At 46.0% G+C, this 17901-nt stretch overlaps 1 protein-coding gene across 1 annotated transcript; it reads left to right on the top strand.

Moving 5' to 3' along the window:
• The first annotated feature begins 820 nt into the window (after positions 1–820).
• Positions 821–10074, top strand: LOC139262642 (ferritin heavy chain B-like). The gene is made up of 5 exons (XM_070877794.1): positions 821–922; positions 2270–2416; positions 2833–2958; positions 3311–3456; positions 9945–10074. Exons 1-5 carry the CDS (start codon positions 821–823, stop codon positions 10072–10074), a joined length of 651 nt encoding a protein of 216 aa, XP_070733895.1.
• Positions 10075–17901: the final 7827 nt, after the last annotated feature.

The raw sequence follows: 17901 nt of genomic DNA, 5'->3' as shown, positions 1-17901 counted from the left end.
GTATCTGAGCACTTGTGTTTGACACATTGATCACAAGCAATTTGAATTCATCTGACCCACTGTCGGTTGCTTTGCACACTCACTGATCTGTTTGGATGTTGCAGCAAATCCGCAAATACCTGCAAATGACCAACCCACAGAACCATCCAGAACTATTAAAAAGACAGTAACTCGCAAACAACAAAGTATTCAATAAAACTTTCAAGGTGGCCATTAACTGGTCCAGGCAGAGCACGGTCGATGGGGTGTTCTCTCCACCAGCCTGCCTCTCTTCCGTGGCTATGTCTGTGCCCGGGAGCACGCGCTGTCTGCCGGTATGCTGGAGGCTTTCCATGACCGGTGTGCACCAGAGGGACTGGAGTGCAGCGTGGATACAGGGAACTAAATTATAATTTGAAAAGTGCTTGTTAGTTTTGTCATATTTGGAACTTATTGTTTATTCATCCCTATGAGGGAGGCACATGGTTTAATTTTTTCCCAATTGATTAGCCTAAAGAGTAGAGGATTCCTTTCAACCTGTGATTCTGGATATTTGAACTGTGTTTGAGGAAAGTTAGGACAATTGAGATCCTCATTGAGTTGTCAGCCAATGATGCTCATTCTTCAAAGATCTGACTGGCTCTGGGAGTGCATCCCCCTCCTCTCTTTAGTTGATTGGTGCTCTGAGAGGCTGTAACTTCTGATTGGGTAATGAGGACTGTCACTCATCATCTAACCTGCCACACCCTGGATTATCCAGCTGTATATTTAAGGGGTTTGAGGTTAGTTAAATCTCAGTTTGTTGCTTTAACAAATTTTAGATTTGTGATAAGAAATCAAGATGGCTTCTCAAGTGTGTCAGAATTACCAGCAGGACTGTGAGGATGCTGTTAACAAGCAGATCAACATGGAGCTCTATTCCTCCTATGTTTATCTCTCTGTAGTGAGTTTTGCATTTTAGATTAATTCACAATGGAGACTATAATGTGAATTTACTAAATTCTGTGCTGTATCCAGTCCACTTATTGGTCCTAATTTTGGCCAGCCCATTTTTTTGGCGCACTGACCCTTTTATGCGCTGACTTTGTGCTGGAATAGGTGACAAAAAAACTAACTTGGTATCTTGATCCCACTGCCGTGTATCCCAGGTCCTGGCGCGGCATCCATGGTGGAGTTACAGCCCTGTGCTGAAAACACTGCTGATAGTTGTCGCATGCGCAGTGGAGTTTGCGTGCATGCTCCTCGCCCTCCCAGCGTGTCCTGTAAGCTGTCAGCAGGACCCGATGGTTCTTTCTCTCCCTCTCACCGCCCCCCAGCCGTGGCCGAATGGTCGCCTATGTCTGAGTGCAGCCCAGGCTGGCAGAACCCTACCCAAGATGCTGCTGAGCCCACCATTCCCCTCCCTCCCGATACATCTTTGCCGACCGCCCCTATCCCACGCAGAATGGCCTCCTGTACCGGCTGGCCCGATGCCTTCCCTGGCCCAAGGTAGGATTTACTTCAAATATTTAATTATTCAATTGTTTACCTGAATTCTTTATTTTTAGTTATTTTAACTTTGAACTTTTTTTTTTTATTTGTAATGTTTGGTGCTTGGGTGTAGGTCCTTACTTACTTACCTGTGCCGATTTCTTAACTGCCCACAACGTTTTTCAGAGCTGGCCACATACGCTGACCTAAGTCGATTTCGTTTAAATGTTAGTTGGCCAAAGTGGCATAAATGGCCAAAACTGGTGTAAGTGTCTGGGGGGGAAAAAAAAATCGTACCTCACTAAGTTACTCCTGGGGAAAATCGGGTTATTTAATTTTGTGTCAGAAAAACCAACTTGCTCCAAAAAAATTGATGCAAGTGATGGCCAAAAGTGGGCCCATTCTACGTATCCTGGGAACTTGAGCTTGAAGTTTGCGGAGAATATTCCGCACTCCATACATGGAATTCAGTATTTGTATTCTTACTCTAAATCACTGCATGGTCTTTCTCGACCTTTGCAATGAGGGGATGTAATCTTAAAATGAGTTGCACCATGTCGGAGGGAAGTCGGGAAGTAATCGTACCTGCAAGGATGGTGGAAATCTAGGATACTTTCATTTGCATTCACCGCATCCCCTGCCCCCGTCCACACGGAAAAATCAAAACTTTGATGCTGTGCTGTGGTTTTTCATTGGGTTAAAATTTCAGTGTAACTGTGAACCCTTGATAGAAAGCAAAATATTGAGGTTGAATAATGATGATGATTATGATGATGATTCTGCAATATAATACTGAAGTACTCTTCTGATCCCTCCATAGTCCTATTACTTTGACCGGGATGATGTTGCCCTGCGTCACTTTGCTGAGTTCTTCAAGGAGCAGTCACATGAGGAACGTGAACATGCTGAGAAACTGATGGAATTCCAGAATCGCCGTGGAGGACGGATCATCTTGGCGGACATCAAGGTTGGATTTAATAAATGAGTGGCTTTCTGGATGGCTCCCCTTAGACTAAATGTTCCAAATACATTCTAAAGCAATTATTTTCAATTTACAGGACTCTGGCCATTCGGCCAAACTGGTCTTTGCCGGTGTTTATACTTCAGCGAGCCTTCTCCCACATTGCTTTATCTAACCCTATCAGCATATCGTTCTATTCCTTTCTCTCCATGCACCTGCCTTGCTTCCCCTTAAATACATCTATGCTTTTTACCTGATCAATATGATTCCAGTGTTTGTGTTAGGTTAATGGCAATTTTAAATTCTAACCCATAGATTCATGTTAAAGGAGACTTTTGATTGAACCCCTAATTTCCTTCAATACTTTCTAATGTTTGTTTAATCTATCATAAGTGCAACGTTTGAATTTTTTTTCTTTCCAGAAACCAGAGCAGGAAGAGTGGAGCAATGGTCTGGAGGCGATGCAGAGAGCTCTGCAGATGGAGAAGAATGTGAACCAGAGTCTGCTGGATCTGCACAAACTCTCCACTGGGAGCACTGACCCTCATGTAAGTTCTTGAGCTTTCTGGTAAGTTGGAGGTTGTGGAACCTTGCTGTTTTGGGGCCGACTTTGAAGATCTCCATGCCTAATATCTTTATGCAGGTGTCTCTTTTTTTGTTTGGAAAGGTAAGGAGGAAGTTGGCCTACTGTGAACAGTGACTAGTAAATGTGTCTCAGTGATCACAGGATCTGAGTATCTATTGTGCAGTATGTTTAATCTAGTGATGCAGTAATTCCATCAATCTCAATTGCACCACTTGACTATCCTTCAGTTCAATAGGATTAAAATCCAAATTCTCCAGGGAAAGCTGACATTCTGTGATATCTGCTGCTGGGCATAACTAGTTTCCCTCTTTCAGTTGTGTGACTTCCTGGAGACCCACTACTTGGATGAACAAGTGAAGATGATCAAGAAGCTTGGCGATCACATCACCAACCTGAAGAGACTGGGAGCCCCTGAGAATGGCCTGGGAGAGTACCTGTTTGACAAGCACACCCTGGGGGAGTGTGACTAAACTGACTGCTGGGATCAAGCTTATTGTGTTTAGTGCTTGTATGTATAATAACTGGGACCCCTGATCTGTCGGGAATGATGGCTTGCGATGTTGGACAAAGATCTGTGAGACCGAGGCTCTATGTAAATAAACTGTTCAACATTGGACTGGGTTTTGTCTCCTTGTATGTTTGAGTGGTTATTTTTAATTTAACATAATGTGATTTACATCGGACAAGAATTACACGGAGTTGTGCAAAGTGTTATGAGATTCAGTTCTATGAAATTTGGTTATTCTCTGGGGTTTATTGAGTTTTATAATAAGACGTGTGTTGCAAGATTTGAAATGTACGAGGGTGTGTTCAGACCATTAACAGCCACAGGCGATATTGTCTGAGAGTTTTAGGGAGTGTCTTAAATTGGTTGGAGTGGGAATGGCAGAGCGTCGGATCTAGATAGTGAATTAAAAATACCTATTCCCACTAGTGAACTGCCATTACATAACTGATAACTCCATACAACAAAATAAAAGTTGCTGTAACTTGTGTTAAACACTGGGCATGTTTCCCACTAAATTAGTCTCTCCATTTCAGATCAATGAAGGAAAAAGTCCTGGATTAGCATGTATTGGCCCTGGAATTAGCAGTTTGTAGTTAGTAACAGCTGAAGATCCTGTTCAGTTATTATTGCAGGTAGTTCAGAAACTGCACTCTCCACTGCTGCGGTAGACTTTGTTAAGCTTTGTGGACAGAGCAGCAACTGCTGTACAGACCAGCAATGTCAGAGTGCATTGAACCCTGGGGACTACAATTGGGTGAGGAGGGAAAGCAACAGGTGCCATTGGCTCACTGTCACAGCTTCATTGGTAAGTGTGGATAGCTGAGTGTGGTGGTTGTGGGACAGATTCTCTTCTGCCTGCTCCCATCGTGATCAAATAAGTTGCCAAAATACTCAATGCTCACATGAATAAGGTATGGAAGGACTGCCAGTGCAGCTTGACTCCATTTCCCAGAGTCATACTCTAGCCCCTTTCCCTCACTCGCAGATCCACGATGCATTTCATCTTGTCCTCGCCTTCCCTACCTGCATCCTCTCCAGAGCAATCCTACTAGCAAATGCATCTTCCCTTTCCCTCCCCTTTCAGCATTGTGAAGTGACCTCTCTGACTGTGACACTCTGGTCCTCAATCACCCCAAAGCCCCCTCCCTATCCCATGACACATTCCAGTGAAAGTGCAGGAGATGCAACACCTGTCCTTTTACCTCCTCTCTTCCCACTGTTCAGAGCACCAAACACCCCTTCCAGTTGAAACAGTGAATTAATTGTACTCCTTGCATTTTATTATACTCTATTCGCTGCTCACGATGCGGTCTCCTCTACAGAGGGGAGATCATATCCTCTTTTCTTCTTAGACAGTCCCTCGGAGTCGAGGATGACTTGCTTCCACACTCAAAATGCATTCTCTGGTGACTGAAGAGTTCAATGTGATATGTAAATTCTCTGCCGCAGGTGGGGCAGACGGTGGTGTGCAGGAACGGGAGGTTGGGGTGCTTGGGTTGCTGTGCGCTCCTTCCGCTGTCTCTGCTTGGCTTGAGCTTGCTCTCGGCGAAGATACTTGAGATGTTCAGCGCCCTCCCAGATATGTTTCCTCCACTTTGGGTGGTCTTGGGCCAGGGATTAGCAGGTGTCGATGGGGCTGTTACAATTTATCAAGGAGGCTTTGAGTGTGTTCTTGAAGCGTTTCCTCTGCCCAACTGGGGCTTACTTGCCATGTTGCAGCTCCAAGTGTTTTAGGAGTCTCGAGTCAGACATACGGATGATGTGGCCTGTTCAGCGGAGCTGATCAAATGTGGTCAATGCTTCGATGTTGGCATGAGTGAGGACACTGATGTTGGTGTACCTATATTGCCAATGCATTTGCACAATTTTGCGCATTCAACGGTGGTGGTACTTCTCCAGTGTTTTGAGATGCCTGCTGTACATAGTCCATGTGTCTGAGCCATATAGAAGGGCGGTTATTACCACTGCTCTGTAGACCATGAGCTTGGTGCTGGGTTTGAGGTCCTGATCTTGAAACACTCTCTTCCTCAGGCAACCGAAAGCTGCACTTAAGGCACATTGGACCTCGTCGTCAATGTCTGCCCTTGTTGAGAGTCGGCAGTGGGGAGACCAAATATAGATTGGGTGACCGCTTTGGAAAACACCTCTGTTCAGTCTGCAAACTTCCGGTCGCCTGTCACTTTAATTCTCCGCTCCCTTCCCACTCTGACCTCTCTGTCATCGGCCTCTTACACTGTTCCAACAAAGCTCAACATAATCTCCTCAGCTTTCTATTAGGCACGTTATAGCCTTCTGGACTCAGCATCGAGTTCACCAATTTCAGACCAAAACCTCTGTCCATATCTTTTTCAGCTGGTAGCTGTTGATAATCCTGCTGTACCCATTTACACCTCTTCTAGACCCATCTTTTGTTCCTTTACTTGTTCCATTACCATCTCCTTTTGCTTTGTACTTTCACACCTTTTGTCATTTAATCACTCCGGCCTTTCACCCTATCACAGACCTTCCTGTTTGTTCTTTCCTCCCCTCCCCCACCCCTTTCCCTGCCCCTTAAAATCTGTTACATCTCTAACTTTTTCCAGTTCCGACAAAATGTCATCGACCTGAAACGTTAACTCTTTTTCTCTCTCCATACATGCTGCCCGATCTGTTGAGTATTTCCTGCATTTTCTGGTTTTTTTCAGATTTCCAGCCCCCGCAGTATTTTGCTTTTGTTCCTTTTCTTCTTTTAAATAACTGAGCATATTTTCAGATCAATATCGTGTGACCTTGCATTAAACAAGAACTACTTCTGCTGAGAAATAGGTTGTGATCTTGACCAAACCTGATTTGCTTGGGCATGTGGCTGTTTTAGTCTCTTCCCCTCCAGAATACTGACTTTGGTTCAGTGGTGGCCTCAGATGGCCATAGCTACAAGTCTTATCTAAGCCTTTAACTGGTTTTAAAGTTGGGTGAACTGGAGAAAGAGATTTCAGTGTAATCTGGTCACGGTAAGACCTTGCCCCTCATGTTTGAACTGCTTTGCCAAGGGCGTGCTGTTACAGTACAGAGTCTGCACCTTCTGAATAGACAACCCGCAAGAATTACTGCTGATAGTCTTTCTAATTTGGGAACACCAAGAAAGTATTCGCTGGAACAGCTATCGATCCAGAGCACAAGGAACGCCGGACGAGGCCTCACTAAATATACTATCGTGTGGAAAGGAAAAATTGGGAACATAGTTGGATATCTTAACGTAAACTGCTCATTTATACACTGGACATAACTACCAGCCTCTGTGAACTAGGCCAATTTTCATGGAGAATGAAAAGAGGAGATTCAGCCTTTTTTCAAGCTATATGTTAGGTGTACAATAGTGCAGTGGTTATGTTACTGGACTAGTAAACCAGAGGCCTGGACCAATAATGTGAGTTCAAATCCCACCATCATTTGGATTCAGTTTAAAATTGAAAACCAAGGAGTTTTAGGATTGTGATAAAAATCCAACTGGCTCACTAATTTCCTTATAGGGAAGGAAACCTGCCGTCCTTACCCAGTCTGGCCTTATATGTGACTCTATTTGCACAATAAGGTGGTTGATTCTTATCTGCCCTCTGAAGTGACCGAGCAAGTCGTCTCTCAACCATTGAGTACCTGAACATGGTTCAAGAAGGAGTCTCACCAGCGCCTTCTCAGGGCAACTAAGGATGGGCAATAAATGTCGGCCTTGCCAGCTACATCCAAACTTGGGCATGTTCCAAACCCAGACGAAGCTCTAAGCAATGAGACCAAATCTCCAGCAGTTCCTCCTATAGTTACCTGGCTACTTTCTCCATCTCTTCAGCCTGTCTTCCCCTTGCTGTGCAGCACTTGGCTCAAGCTCCTGCTGTTTGTTTTAATCTTGTTTTATATTTCCCAGCCTCTCTCTGCGCTCAGCTCTAACACGTGGTCTAACACGGGAGATGAGTCTGGGAACACTGGAGGCAGATAACGTGGAGATTTCACAGATGATTGAGATAGATATTGGCGTAATGGGTAACGGAGAGCTTTTAGTGTTGAGGATCAGTCAGAGACTCAGTCGGTAGCATTCTCATCTCTGAGTCAGAAGGTTGTGGGTTCAAGTCCTCACTCCAGAGACGTGAGCACAGAATCTCGGCTGACACTACAGTGCAGTAATGGGAGAGTGCTTCACTGTCAGAGTTGTCGTCTTTTGGGTGAGTTGTAAAATCGCTGCCCCGTCTGGCCTCTGAGCTGGACATAAAAGATCCCATAGCACTACTTTGAAGAAGTGCAGGGGAATTATCCCAGGTGATGTGGCCAATATTTATTCCTCAACCAATGTCACTGAAAACAGATAATGTGGTCATGTTCACCATGCTGTTATTGGAGCCTTGCTGTGTGCAAATTGGCTGCCACATTTTCTACATTACAACATTGACTGTGTATCAAAAAGTACTTCATTGGCTGTAAAGCGCTCAGGGACATCCTGAGGTTGTGAAAGGCGTGATAAAAACACACGTCTTTCTTTTTGACCTGCAGTCGATTTCATTGTTTCCAAAATTTCATGATAAAAAACAAGAACTGAACATCCCATTGTCTCCTCCACATTCGAGCTGATGTGTGTACAGGTGCTCACTGAACTTGGAAGTGATGGAGTATTTGAGTATTTGTGTTTGACACATTGATCACAAGCAATTTGCATTCATCTGACCCACTTTTGGTTGCTTTGCACACTCATTGATCTGTTTGGATGTTGCATCAAATCCGCAGATACCTGCAAATGACCAACCCACAGAACCATCCAGATCTATTTAAAAGACACTGACTCGCAAACAACAGAGAATTCAATGAATCTTTCAAGGTGGCCATTACCTGGTCCAATCAGAGCACAGACGATGGGGTGTTCTCTCCGTCTGTCTGCCTCTCCTCCGCGGCTATGTCCGTGCCCGGGTGTCCCTGGAGACCGAGCACGTGGTGTTTGCCAGTATGCTGGAGGCTTTTCTTGACCGGTGGGCACCAGAGGGACTGGAGTGCAGCGTGGATACAGGGAACTAAATTATAATTTGAAAAGTGCTTATGTTAGTTTTGTCATGTTTGGAACTTATTGTTTATTCCCCCTTATAAATGGGGCACTTACGGTTTAAGTTTTTCCCAATTGATTTGTCCAAAGAATGGAGGATCCATTTAAACCTGTGATTCTGGATATTTGAACTGTGTTTGAGGAAAGTTAGGACAATTGAGATCCTCATTGAGTTGTCAGCCAATGATGCTCATTCTTCAAAGATCTGACTGGCTCTGGGAGTCCATCTCCCCTCCTCCCATTACTTAATTGGTGCTCTGTGAAGCTGCAACTTCTGATTGGGTATTGAGGACTGTCACTCATCCTGCAGGCTGCCACACCCTGGGTTGTCCAGCAGTATAAATACAGGCATTTGGGGTTGGTTGAATCACTACAGGAGTTTGAAGTTGGCTGAATTGTAGTTTGTTGTTTCCACAAAATTTAGATTTGTGGAAAATAATTTTGATGGCTTCTCAAGTGTGTTAGAACTACCACCAGGACTGTGAGGATGTTGTCAACAAGCAGATCAACATGGAGTTCTATTCCTCCTATGTTTATCTCTCTGGTGAGTTTTGCATTTTAGACCACTTCACAATGGAGACTATGGAATGTGAATTTACTAAATTCTGTGCTGTATCCAGCCCACCTATTCGGAGTATCTTGAATCTTAATGGCTCTCATTTCTGGGCTCTTGAGCTACTTGAAGTTTATTCCAAATACATTCTGCATTCAATGCATGGAAATCAAATTTTATGTCCTCATTCTAAATCACTCAATATAACTCCTGTGGTTGTGATAGCTTAATGGCAATTTTTTATTCTGACAAATAGGTTCATGGAAAAGTAGACTTTTGATTGCACCCCAATTTCCTTTAATACTTTCTAATGTTTGTTTAATCCATTGTAAGAGAACTGTTAGAACTTTCTTTCCAGAAACCAGAGCAGGATGAGTGGAGCAATGGTCTGGAGGCAATGCAGTGAGCTCTGCAGATGGAGAAGAATGTGAACCAGAGTCTGCTGGATCTGCACAAACTCTCCACTGAGGACAGACCCTCATGTAAGTTCTTAATGTTTTAATGTAAGTTGGATGTTGTGGAACCTTGCTGTGCTTGGGCCTAATTAAAAGATCTCATGCCTAATGGCTTTGTGTTGGTATCTGTTTTGTTTGGGGAACAGTGGGAAGGGATGGGAGAAGTTGGCCTACTGTGGACAGAAGAAAATGTTCCAGGATCTGAGCACTGACTGTGCAGTAAGTTTAATCTAATGATGCAGTAATTCCATCAATCTCAATTGCACCACTTGACTATCCTCCAGTTCAAGAGGATTAAAATCCAAACTCTGAAGCAGAAATTGACATTCCTTTATATCTGCTGCTGGACATAACTAGTTTCCCACTTTTGCAGGTGTGACTTCCTGGAGACCCACTATTTGGCTGAACAAGTGAAGATGATCAAGAAGCTTGGAGATCACATCACCAACCTGAAGAGCCTGGGAGAGTACATGTTCACAAGCACCCTCCGGGAGAGTGACTAAATTGACTGATGGGTTCAAGTGTATTGTATTTATATAATTAAGACACAGCCTGTAGGCAATGATGGCTTCTGACTTTGTACAAAGAGCTATGAAGCAAAATGTAATGACTGTTCAATATTGGACTGGGTTTTGTCTCCTTGTATGTGGGAGTGGTTGCTTATCTTTCAATTTAACAGAACCAGAATTACACTGAGTTATGCAATAGTGTTAGGGGATTCAGTTTCATCAAATTTTGTTTGTGTGACTTATGTTGAACTATGTTTGATATTTAGACATAGGTTGCAATGTCTAAAATGTTCAAGTGGCTATTAATGGTCTGACCACATTCATGCCATGTTGACTGAGGAACAAAGCATAATCAGCTGTAGGGTTTTATGGAGTGTCTTAAATTGGTCTAGTGAGGGAATGCCAGACTTTAGGATTTAAAGCTGAATAAAAATACATGTTCCCACTAATGAACATTCTCTTGACTGTTAAATGAAAATTCAATATATGTAACATGTTAAACCCAGCAGCATTTTCCAGTAAATTGGTTTTACTGTTTCAGTCTATGGAAGAAAATGACCTAGACTAGCATCCTATTAAATAAAGTTTGTATTCAGTATTTATTGCAGATCCTGTTCAGTTATAATTATAGGTTGTTCAGTAACTGAACTGACCACTGCTGCTGTCTACTGTGTTAAACTTTGTAGGCATAGCAGTAACTGCTGTATAGACCAGCAATGTCTGACTGTATTGAACCCTGGGGACTACACTTGGGAGAGGAGGGAAAGTAACAGGTATCATCAGCTTGCTGTTATAGCTTCATTGATTAGTGTGGCTATGCCAGTGCATTTGGTTCTGGGACAGATTCTCTTCTGCCTGCTCACATTGTGATCTATGCTCATGTGAATAAGATAGTGGATGATTACCTGTGCAACTGTACTCCCAAAAAAAAATATAATCCTTCTGGCAGAGGGAGTAAATGTATTTCTTCAAATGTACAAAGCAAAAGGCCCAAGATTTTAAACACTAGGCTCTGGAAAAACATTTGCCCCAATAGCAAATGTCTGAATTCATCAAGCCAATGTATCCAGTTGTATTTATGCCCATATTACATTTCATATCAAATAGCAATCATCCTGTCCAAATCCCAGTGGATCTCCATTTCTTTGCTTCAACCCGGTGAATGCATTCAAATGTTAATGCTGAACTCCAAGCCATCGTCAACACCCTCACCGAGGCGTACGAAAACATAGGCCTTACACTAAACATCCGTAAGACAAAGGTCCTCCACCAAACTGACCCCACCACACAGCACTCTCCCCGGTCATCAAAATCGATGGCACAGCCTTGAACCATTTTCCACATGTCGGGAGCCTACTGTCAGCACAGGCAAACCTCGATGATGAGATCCAACACAGCCTCCAGTGCGCCAGCGCAACCTTCAGTCACCTGAGGAAAAGAATGTTTGAAGACCAGAACTTTAAAACTGGCACCAAGCTTGTGGTCTACAGGGCTGTAGTGATACCTGCCCTGCTATGTGGCTCAGAGACATGGACTATTACAGCAACCAGCTCAAAATACTGGAGAAGTACCACCAGCACTTCCTTCGCAAGATCCTGCAAATCTATTTGGAGCAAAGACGGATCAACATCCATGTTCTTGCTTAGGCCAACATTCCCCCGCATCGAAACACTGACCATGCTCAATCAGCTCTGTTGGGCGGGTCACATCGTCTGCATGCCCGACACGAGACTCCCAAAGCAAGTGCTCTGCTCAGAGCGTTGTCACGGCAGGTAAGCTCCAGGTGGGCTAAGGAAATGGTTCAATGACACCCTCAAAGCCTCCTTGATAAAGTGCAACATCCCCACCAGCACCTGGGAGTCCCTGGGCCAAGGCCACACAAAGTGGAGGAAAAGCATCCGGGAGAGCGCTGAGCACCTCGAGTCTCATCGCTGAGAGAAAGCAGAAACCAAGCGCAGACAGCAGAAGGAGCGTGTGTCAACCCAGGCTCCCCATCCCTGCTTTCCTTCAACCACGATCTGCCCTACCTGTTACAGAGACTGCTGGTCCCACATTGGTCTATTAAGCCACCTGAGAACTTACTTTTACAGTGGAACCAAGTCATCCTTGTTTTTGATTCTGGATCATTAGTCCAGGCCTCTGGATTACTTATATAAGAACATATGAAATAAGAACAGGAGTAGGTCATTTGGTCCCTCGAGTCTGCTCTGCCATTCAATAAGTTCATGGCTGATCTGATCATGGCCTCAACTCCCCTTCCATGCCCTCTCCCCATAACCCTGGCCTCCCTTATCATTCAGAAATCTGTCGATTTCCACCTTACATATATTCAGGCTCCCGAGATATGGGAAGTGGTCCACATTGTGCAGGGCCGTGTCGTAGACGTTGATAACATGGGGAGCAGTGTTGTGCAGTGAGGATAGCATATCTTGGGATCCTCCTATCAACAAGAGCAGGCATTGATGACGAGATCCAACACCGCCTCCAGTGTGCCAGTGCAGTCTTCGGCTGCCTGAGGAAAAGAGTGTTTGAAGACCAGGCCCTCAGAACTGCCACCAAGCTCATGGTCTACAGGGCTGTAGTAATACCCGCCCACGTGTATGGCTCAGAGATATGGACCATGTACAGTAGACACCTCAAGTCGTTGGAGAAATACTACCAATGATGTCTCTGCAAGATCCTACAAATCCCCTGGGAGGAGAGATGCACCAACATTAGCGTTCTCGACCAGGCCAACATCCCCAGCATTGAAGCACTGACCACACTTGATCAGCTCCGCTGCACAGGCCACATAGTTCGCATGCCAAACTCGAGACTCCCAAAGCAAGTAGTCTACTCGGAACTCCTTAATGGCAAATGAACAAAGGTGGGCAGCAGAAGCATACAAGGACACCCTCAAAGCCACCTTGATAAAGTGCGACATCCCCACTGACACCTGGGAGTCCCTGTCCAAAGACCATCCTAAGTGGAGGAATTGCATCAGGGAGGGTGCTGAGTATGCAGAAACCAAACACGTGTGGCAAACCTGTCCCACCCACCCCTTCCCTCAACGACTATCTGTCCCACCTGTAACAGAGTCTGTGGCTCTAGTATTGGACTGTTCAGCCACCTAGGAACTCATTTTAAGAGTGGAAGCAAGTCTTCCTTGATTCCAAAGGACTGCCTATGATGATGATGATTACGTATATTCAGTGACCCAGTCTCCACAGATCTCTGGGGTAGAGAATTCCAAAGATTCACAATCCTCTGAGAGAAGAAATTCTTCCTTATTTCTGTTTTAAATGTGCGTCCCCTTGTTATGAAACTCTGCCCCCTAGGTCTAGATTTCACCACGAGGGGAAACATCCTCTCTGCATCTACCCTGTCAAGACACCTCAGAATCTTATTCGTTTCAATAAGATCACCTTTCAATCTTCTAAACTCCAATGAGTATAGGCCCAACCTGCTTATCCTTTGTCCATGTGACAACATCTTCATCTCAGGAATCAACCTCATGAACCTTCTCTGAACTGCCTCCATTGCAAGTATATCCCTCCTTAAATAAGGAGACCAAAGCTGTATGTAGTACTCCAGGTGTGGTCTCACCAACGTCCTGTACAGTTGTAGCAGGACTTCCTTACTTTTATACTCCATGCCCTTTGAAATCAAGGACAACATTCCATTTGCTTTCCTAATTAAATGCTGTACCTGCATGGTAACTTTTTGAGTTTCATGTACAAGGACTCCCAGATCCCTCTGTACCGCAGCATTTTGTAATCCCTCTCCATTTAAATAATCATTTGCTGTTTTATTTTTCCTACCTATTTATTCAGTAGCATAACCACTATTCTACCATACCCCAAATAGGTATTCTATTGAGCTTGGGATTGGGACCCCTCCCACACCACCTCATGGTTGATTAATCTGCTAACACTCACTGACTAGGCTGCCACATGACTAAGGAATTGGGCAAGGATTAAATGCATTAAATGCATAAAGGAAAACACCCAAGTTAAATAGATACTTCTCTGAAACTCTTCCCCCTGTTGTCCCCACCCATACCTGTTGAATCAATTTATCATCATCATCATAGGCAGTCCCTCAGGATTGAGGAAGACTTGCTTCCATTCTTAGCATGAGTTCTTAGGTGGCTGTACAGTCCAATACGAGAACCACAGTTTCTGTCACAGGTGGGACGGATAGTCATTAAGGGAAAGGGTGGGCAGGGGGCCTGGTTTCTGCTGCCTGCGCTTGATTTTTGCATGCTCTCAGCGACGATACTTGAGGTGCTCAGTGCCCTCCCGGATGCACTCCTCCACTTAGGGCGGTCTATGGCCAAGGACTCCCAGGTGTCAGTGGGGATGTTGCACTTTATCTGGGAGGCTTTGAGGGTGCCCTTGTAACGTTTTCTCTGCCTGCCTTTGGATGTTTGCCATGGATGAGTTCCAATTAGAGCGCTTGCTTTGGGAGTCTCATGTCTGGCATGCCAACTATTTGGCCTGCCCAACGGAGCTGATCAAGTGTGGTCAGTGCTTCAATGCTGGGAATGTTGGCCTGGATGAGGACGCTAATGTTGTGCATCTGTCCTCCCAGGAGATTTGTAGGATCTTGCGGAGCCATCGCTGGTGGTATTTCCCCAGCGACTTGAGGTGTCCATGTCTCTGAGTCATACAGGAGGGCACTGAGCTTGATAACGGTTTTGAGGGACTGATCTTCAAACACTCTTTTCCTCAGGCAGCCGAAGGCTGCACAGGCGCACTGGAGGCGGTGTTGGATCTATCATCAATGTTTGCTCTTGTTGATAGGAGGCTCCCGAGATAGGGGAAGTGTTCCACGATGTCCAGTGCCACGCCGTGGATCTTGATGTTTGGGGGGCAGTGCTGTACGGCGAGGACAGGCTGGTGTAGGACCTTTGTCTTACTAATGTTTAGCGTAAGGCCCATGCTTTCATACGCCTCGGTAAATACGTTGACTATTTCCTGGAGTTCAGCCTCTGTATGTGCATAGACGCAGGTGTCGTCCACGTACTGTAGCTCGACGACAGATGTGGAGTGGTCTTGGAGATGGCGAAGGTTGAACAGCTTCTCACTGGTTCTGTAGTTTAGCTCCAATCTAGAGGGGAGCTTATCAACTGTGAGGTGGTGCATGGCAGCGAGGAAGTTTGAGAAGAGGGTTGGGGTGATGAGGCTTCCCTGCTTGACCCTGGTCCGGACATGAATTGGGTCTGTGATGGATCCATTGGTAAGGATCATGGCTTGCATGTCATCATGGAGCAGGTGGAGTATGGTGATGTACATTTGGGGGCATCTGAAACGGAGGAGGACAATCCATAGACCTTCGCGGTTGACAATGTCAGGTCAAAGAAGGCCATGTATAAGGGCTGGCGCTGTTCCCTGCATTTTTCCTGCAGCTGTCGCGCTGCAAAAATCATGTCCATTGTGCCCCGGAGGGGACGAAATCCGCACTGCGACTCTGGGAGGAGCTCCTTGGCCACGGGGAGAAGACAATTGAGGAGGACTCTAGCGACGACTTTCCCAGTGGTTGATAGCAGGGAGATTCCTCTGTAGTTGCCACAGTTGGACTTGTCCCCTTTCATAAAGAAGGTAACGATCACTGCAACTCTAAGATCTCCTGGCATGCTCTCCTCCCTCCAGATGAGAGAGATGAGGTTGTGTATTCATGCCAGTAGTGCCTCTCCGCCATACTTCAGTGCCTCAGCACGGATTCCATCTGCTCCCATAGCCATGTAATTTTTTAGCTGTCTTATGGCCTTTTCTACCTCATGCAGTTTTGGGGTCTCACTGAGGTGGTGACAGCTAGCATGCTGTGGAATGGAGTCGAGCACACTCGAGTCAAAGGCAGAGTTTCGGTTGAGGAGATCTTCGAAGTTTTCCTTCCAGCGGGCCCTGACTGCCTCGGTGTCCTTGATGAGTGTTTCCCTGTTCTTAGCCAGGAGTGGGGTGAGGCCTTGGGAGTTTGGTCCATTTGTGGCCTTGACTGCGGTGAAGAATCCTCGCACATCATGGCTGTCGGCCAGCTGCTGTATCTCCTGTACTTTCTCCATCCACCACCTGTTCTTTAGGTCCCGGATTTTTTGTTGGACCTTAGCCTTTAGCCATCTGTAATGCTGTTTTGCTGCTCTTGAGTTGGGTTGCTGTTTAAGGCTCAGAAATGCCCTGCGTTTGCAGTCTATTAATTCTTGAATCTCCTGATCATTCTCATCAAACCAGTCCTGGTATTTCCTGGTTGAGTGACTAAGCATCTCCTTGCAGACACTGGTTATGGAGGCCTGGAGGGCAGACCAAGCGCTGTGGGCATTCTGTGTCTCGGGGTCATCAAGGCATGCCAGGTTAGCTGTGAGCCACTGACTGTAAAGGACTCTCTTAGCTGGGTCCTTAAATGCTCCGGCATTGACTTTTTTGCGACACTGCTTCTGCTGCCCCCTTTGCTTTGGGGCTATGTTGATGACAATGATGGATTTGATTAGGCAGTGGTCCGTCCAGCAGTCGTCAGTTCCTGTCATGGCACGGGTGATGCGCACATCCTTATGATCTCTGGCTCAGACGATGATATAGTCGAGCAGGTACCAGTGCTTGGAGCGAGGGTGTTGCCACAATGCCTTGTATTTATCTCTCTGGCGGAACAAGATGTTGGTGATGACCAGTTCATGCTCTAGACATTTTGTCAGGAGTGTGGTACCGCTGGAGTTGGCTTTCCTTCTCTGCCAATCACACCTCCCCAGAGGTCTGTGTCCAAGCCAAGCCTGGCATTGAAGTCGCCGAGGAGGATCAGTTTTTTGCCCGCGGGAACGCACGTCAGGGATTTTTCGAGGTGAGAGTAAAAACCATCTTTGACCTCATCAGTTGCAATGAGTGTCGGGGCGTACAAACTGATGACTGTGGTGCACTGGTTCCAGGATAGGGTGAGTCGAAGCATCATGAGGCGTTTGTTAGTCCCGCAGGGGGAGTCTTTGAGGAGGTCACCAGCTCGTTTTTGATGGCGAAGCCGGCTCCGTGGAGGCGGTGTTCTGCCTCTGGTTTCCCTTTCCAGAAGAAGGTGTCACCTCCACCTTATTCCTTAAGCTGGCGTTCCCCTGCCCACCGGGTCTCGCTTAGGGCTGCGATGTCGATATTGAAGCGTCTAATTTCCCAGGCAATTATGGTGGTGCGGCATTCCGGTCTGTCTGTTGGGGTTGTCCATGAGGGTCCTGACATTCCAGGTCCCGAACTTCATGTTAGAGGAGTGGAAGATGCCGGTGCGTGATTTCTTTTAACATGGGGTGATCATTGCACGCCGGCTGAGCGAGGTCTTGGTCCAGTGGCAATACGGTCCAGGACGACTGGAGACCAGGCACTGCTATATGGGCCGAATGGCCTATGGCGAGGTGTTGGCCACAGGCTCGGTGCTGGGTAGTGCCATTGGTGGTAGGTGGTCCAAGATTTATTTGGGGGCAGGGATTGGGGGGGGGGCAGTGGTGCACTGGGGTTCAGAATGCTGGGGCAGGGGGGTCATAGCCATTGTACTCACCAGGTGCTGGAGGAGGAGATAGGACCAGGCCATCAGTGGGGAAGGAGAGGTCCAGGACAAGAGGTGGAGGCCCAATAGCCAGGTCCAGCCACCCAGTCACCACAGGAGGTCCAGCTGGGAGCTGCAGGTCACGTAGAGTTGACCAGCTGCTGTAGGAAGTCCAGCCGGAAGGTCCAGGTCGCAGCTCCACCATAAATGTATCCATTTGTATTTCATCCTGTTGTGCATTTCATACCAAATAGCAATCATCCTTTCCAAATCCTACTGGATCTCCATTTGTCCCCTTCTCGTCCATGAATGGATTCAAATGTTGTT

This window comes from Pristiophorus japonicus, chromosome 4 (genome assembly GCF_044704955.1).
Source record: "Pristiophorus japonicus isolate sPriJap1 chromosome 4, sPriJap1.hap1, whole genome shotgun sequence".
NCBI classification, from domain to species: Eukaryota; Metazoa; Chordata; class Chondrichthyes; family Pristiophoridae; genus Pristiophorus; species Pristiophorus japonicus.
This window is presented reverse-complemented; position numbering and strand designations above follow the sequence as displayed.

Excerpts from the sequence above, each read along its gene's own strand:
- LOC139262642 (XM_070877794.1), top strand. The coding sequence starts at position 821 with ATGGCTTCTCAAGTGTGTCAGAATTACCAGCAGGACTGTGAGGATGCT. Across the intron at positions 923-2,269 it reads CCTATGTTTATCTCTCTGTA|TCCTATTACTTTGACCGGGA; the intron begins GTGAGTTTTGCA and ends ATCCCTCCATAG. Across the intron at positions 2,417-2,832 it reads TCATCTTGGCGGACATCAAG|AAACCAGAGCAGGAAGAGTG; the intron begins GTTGGATTTAAT and ends TTTTCTTTCCAG.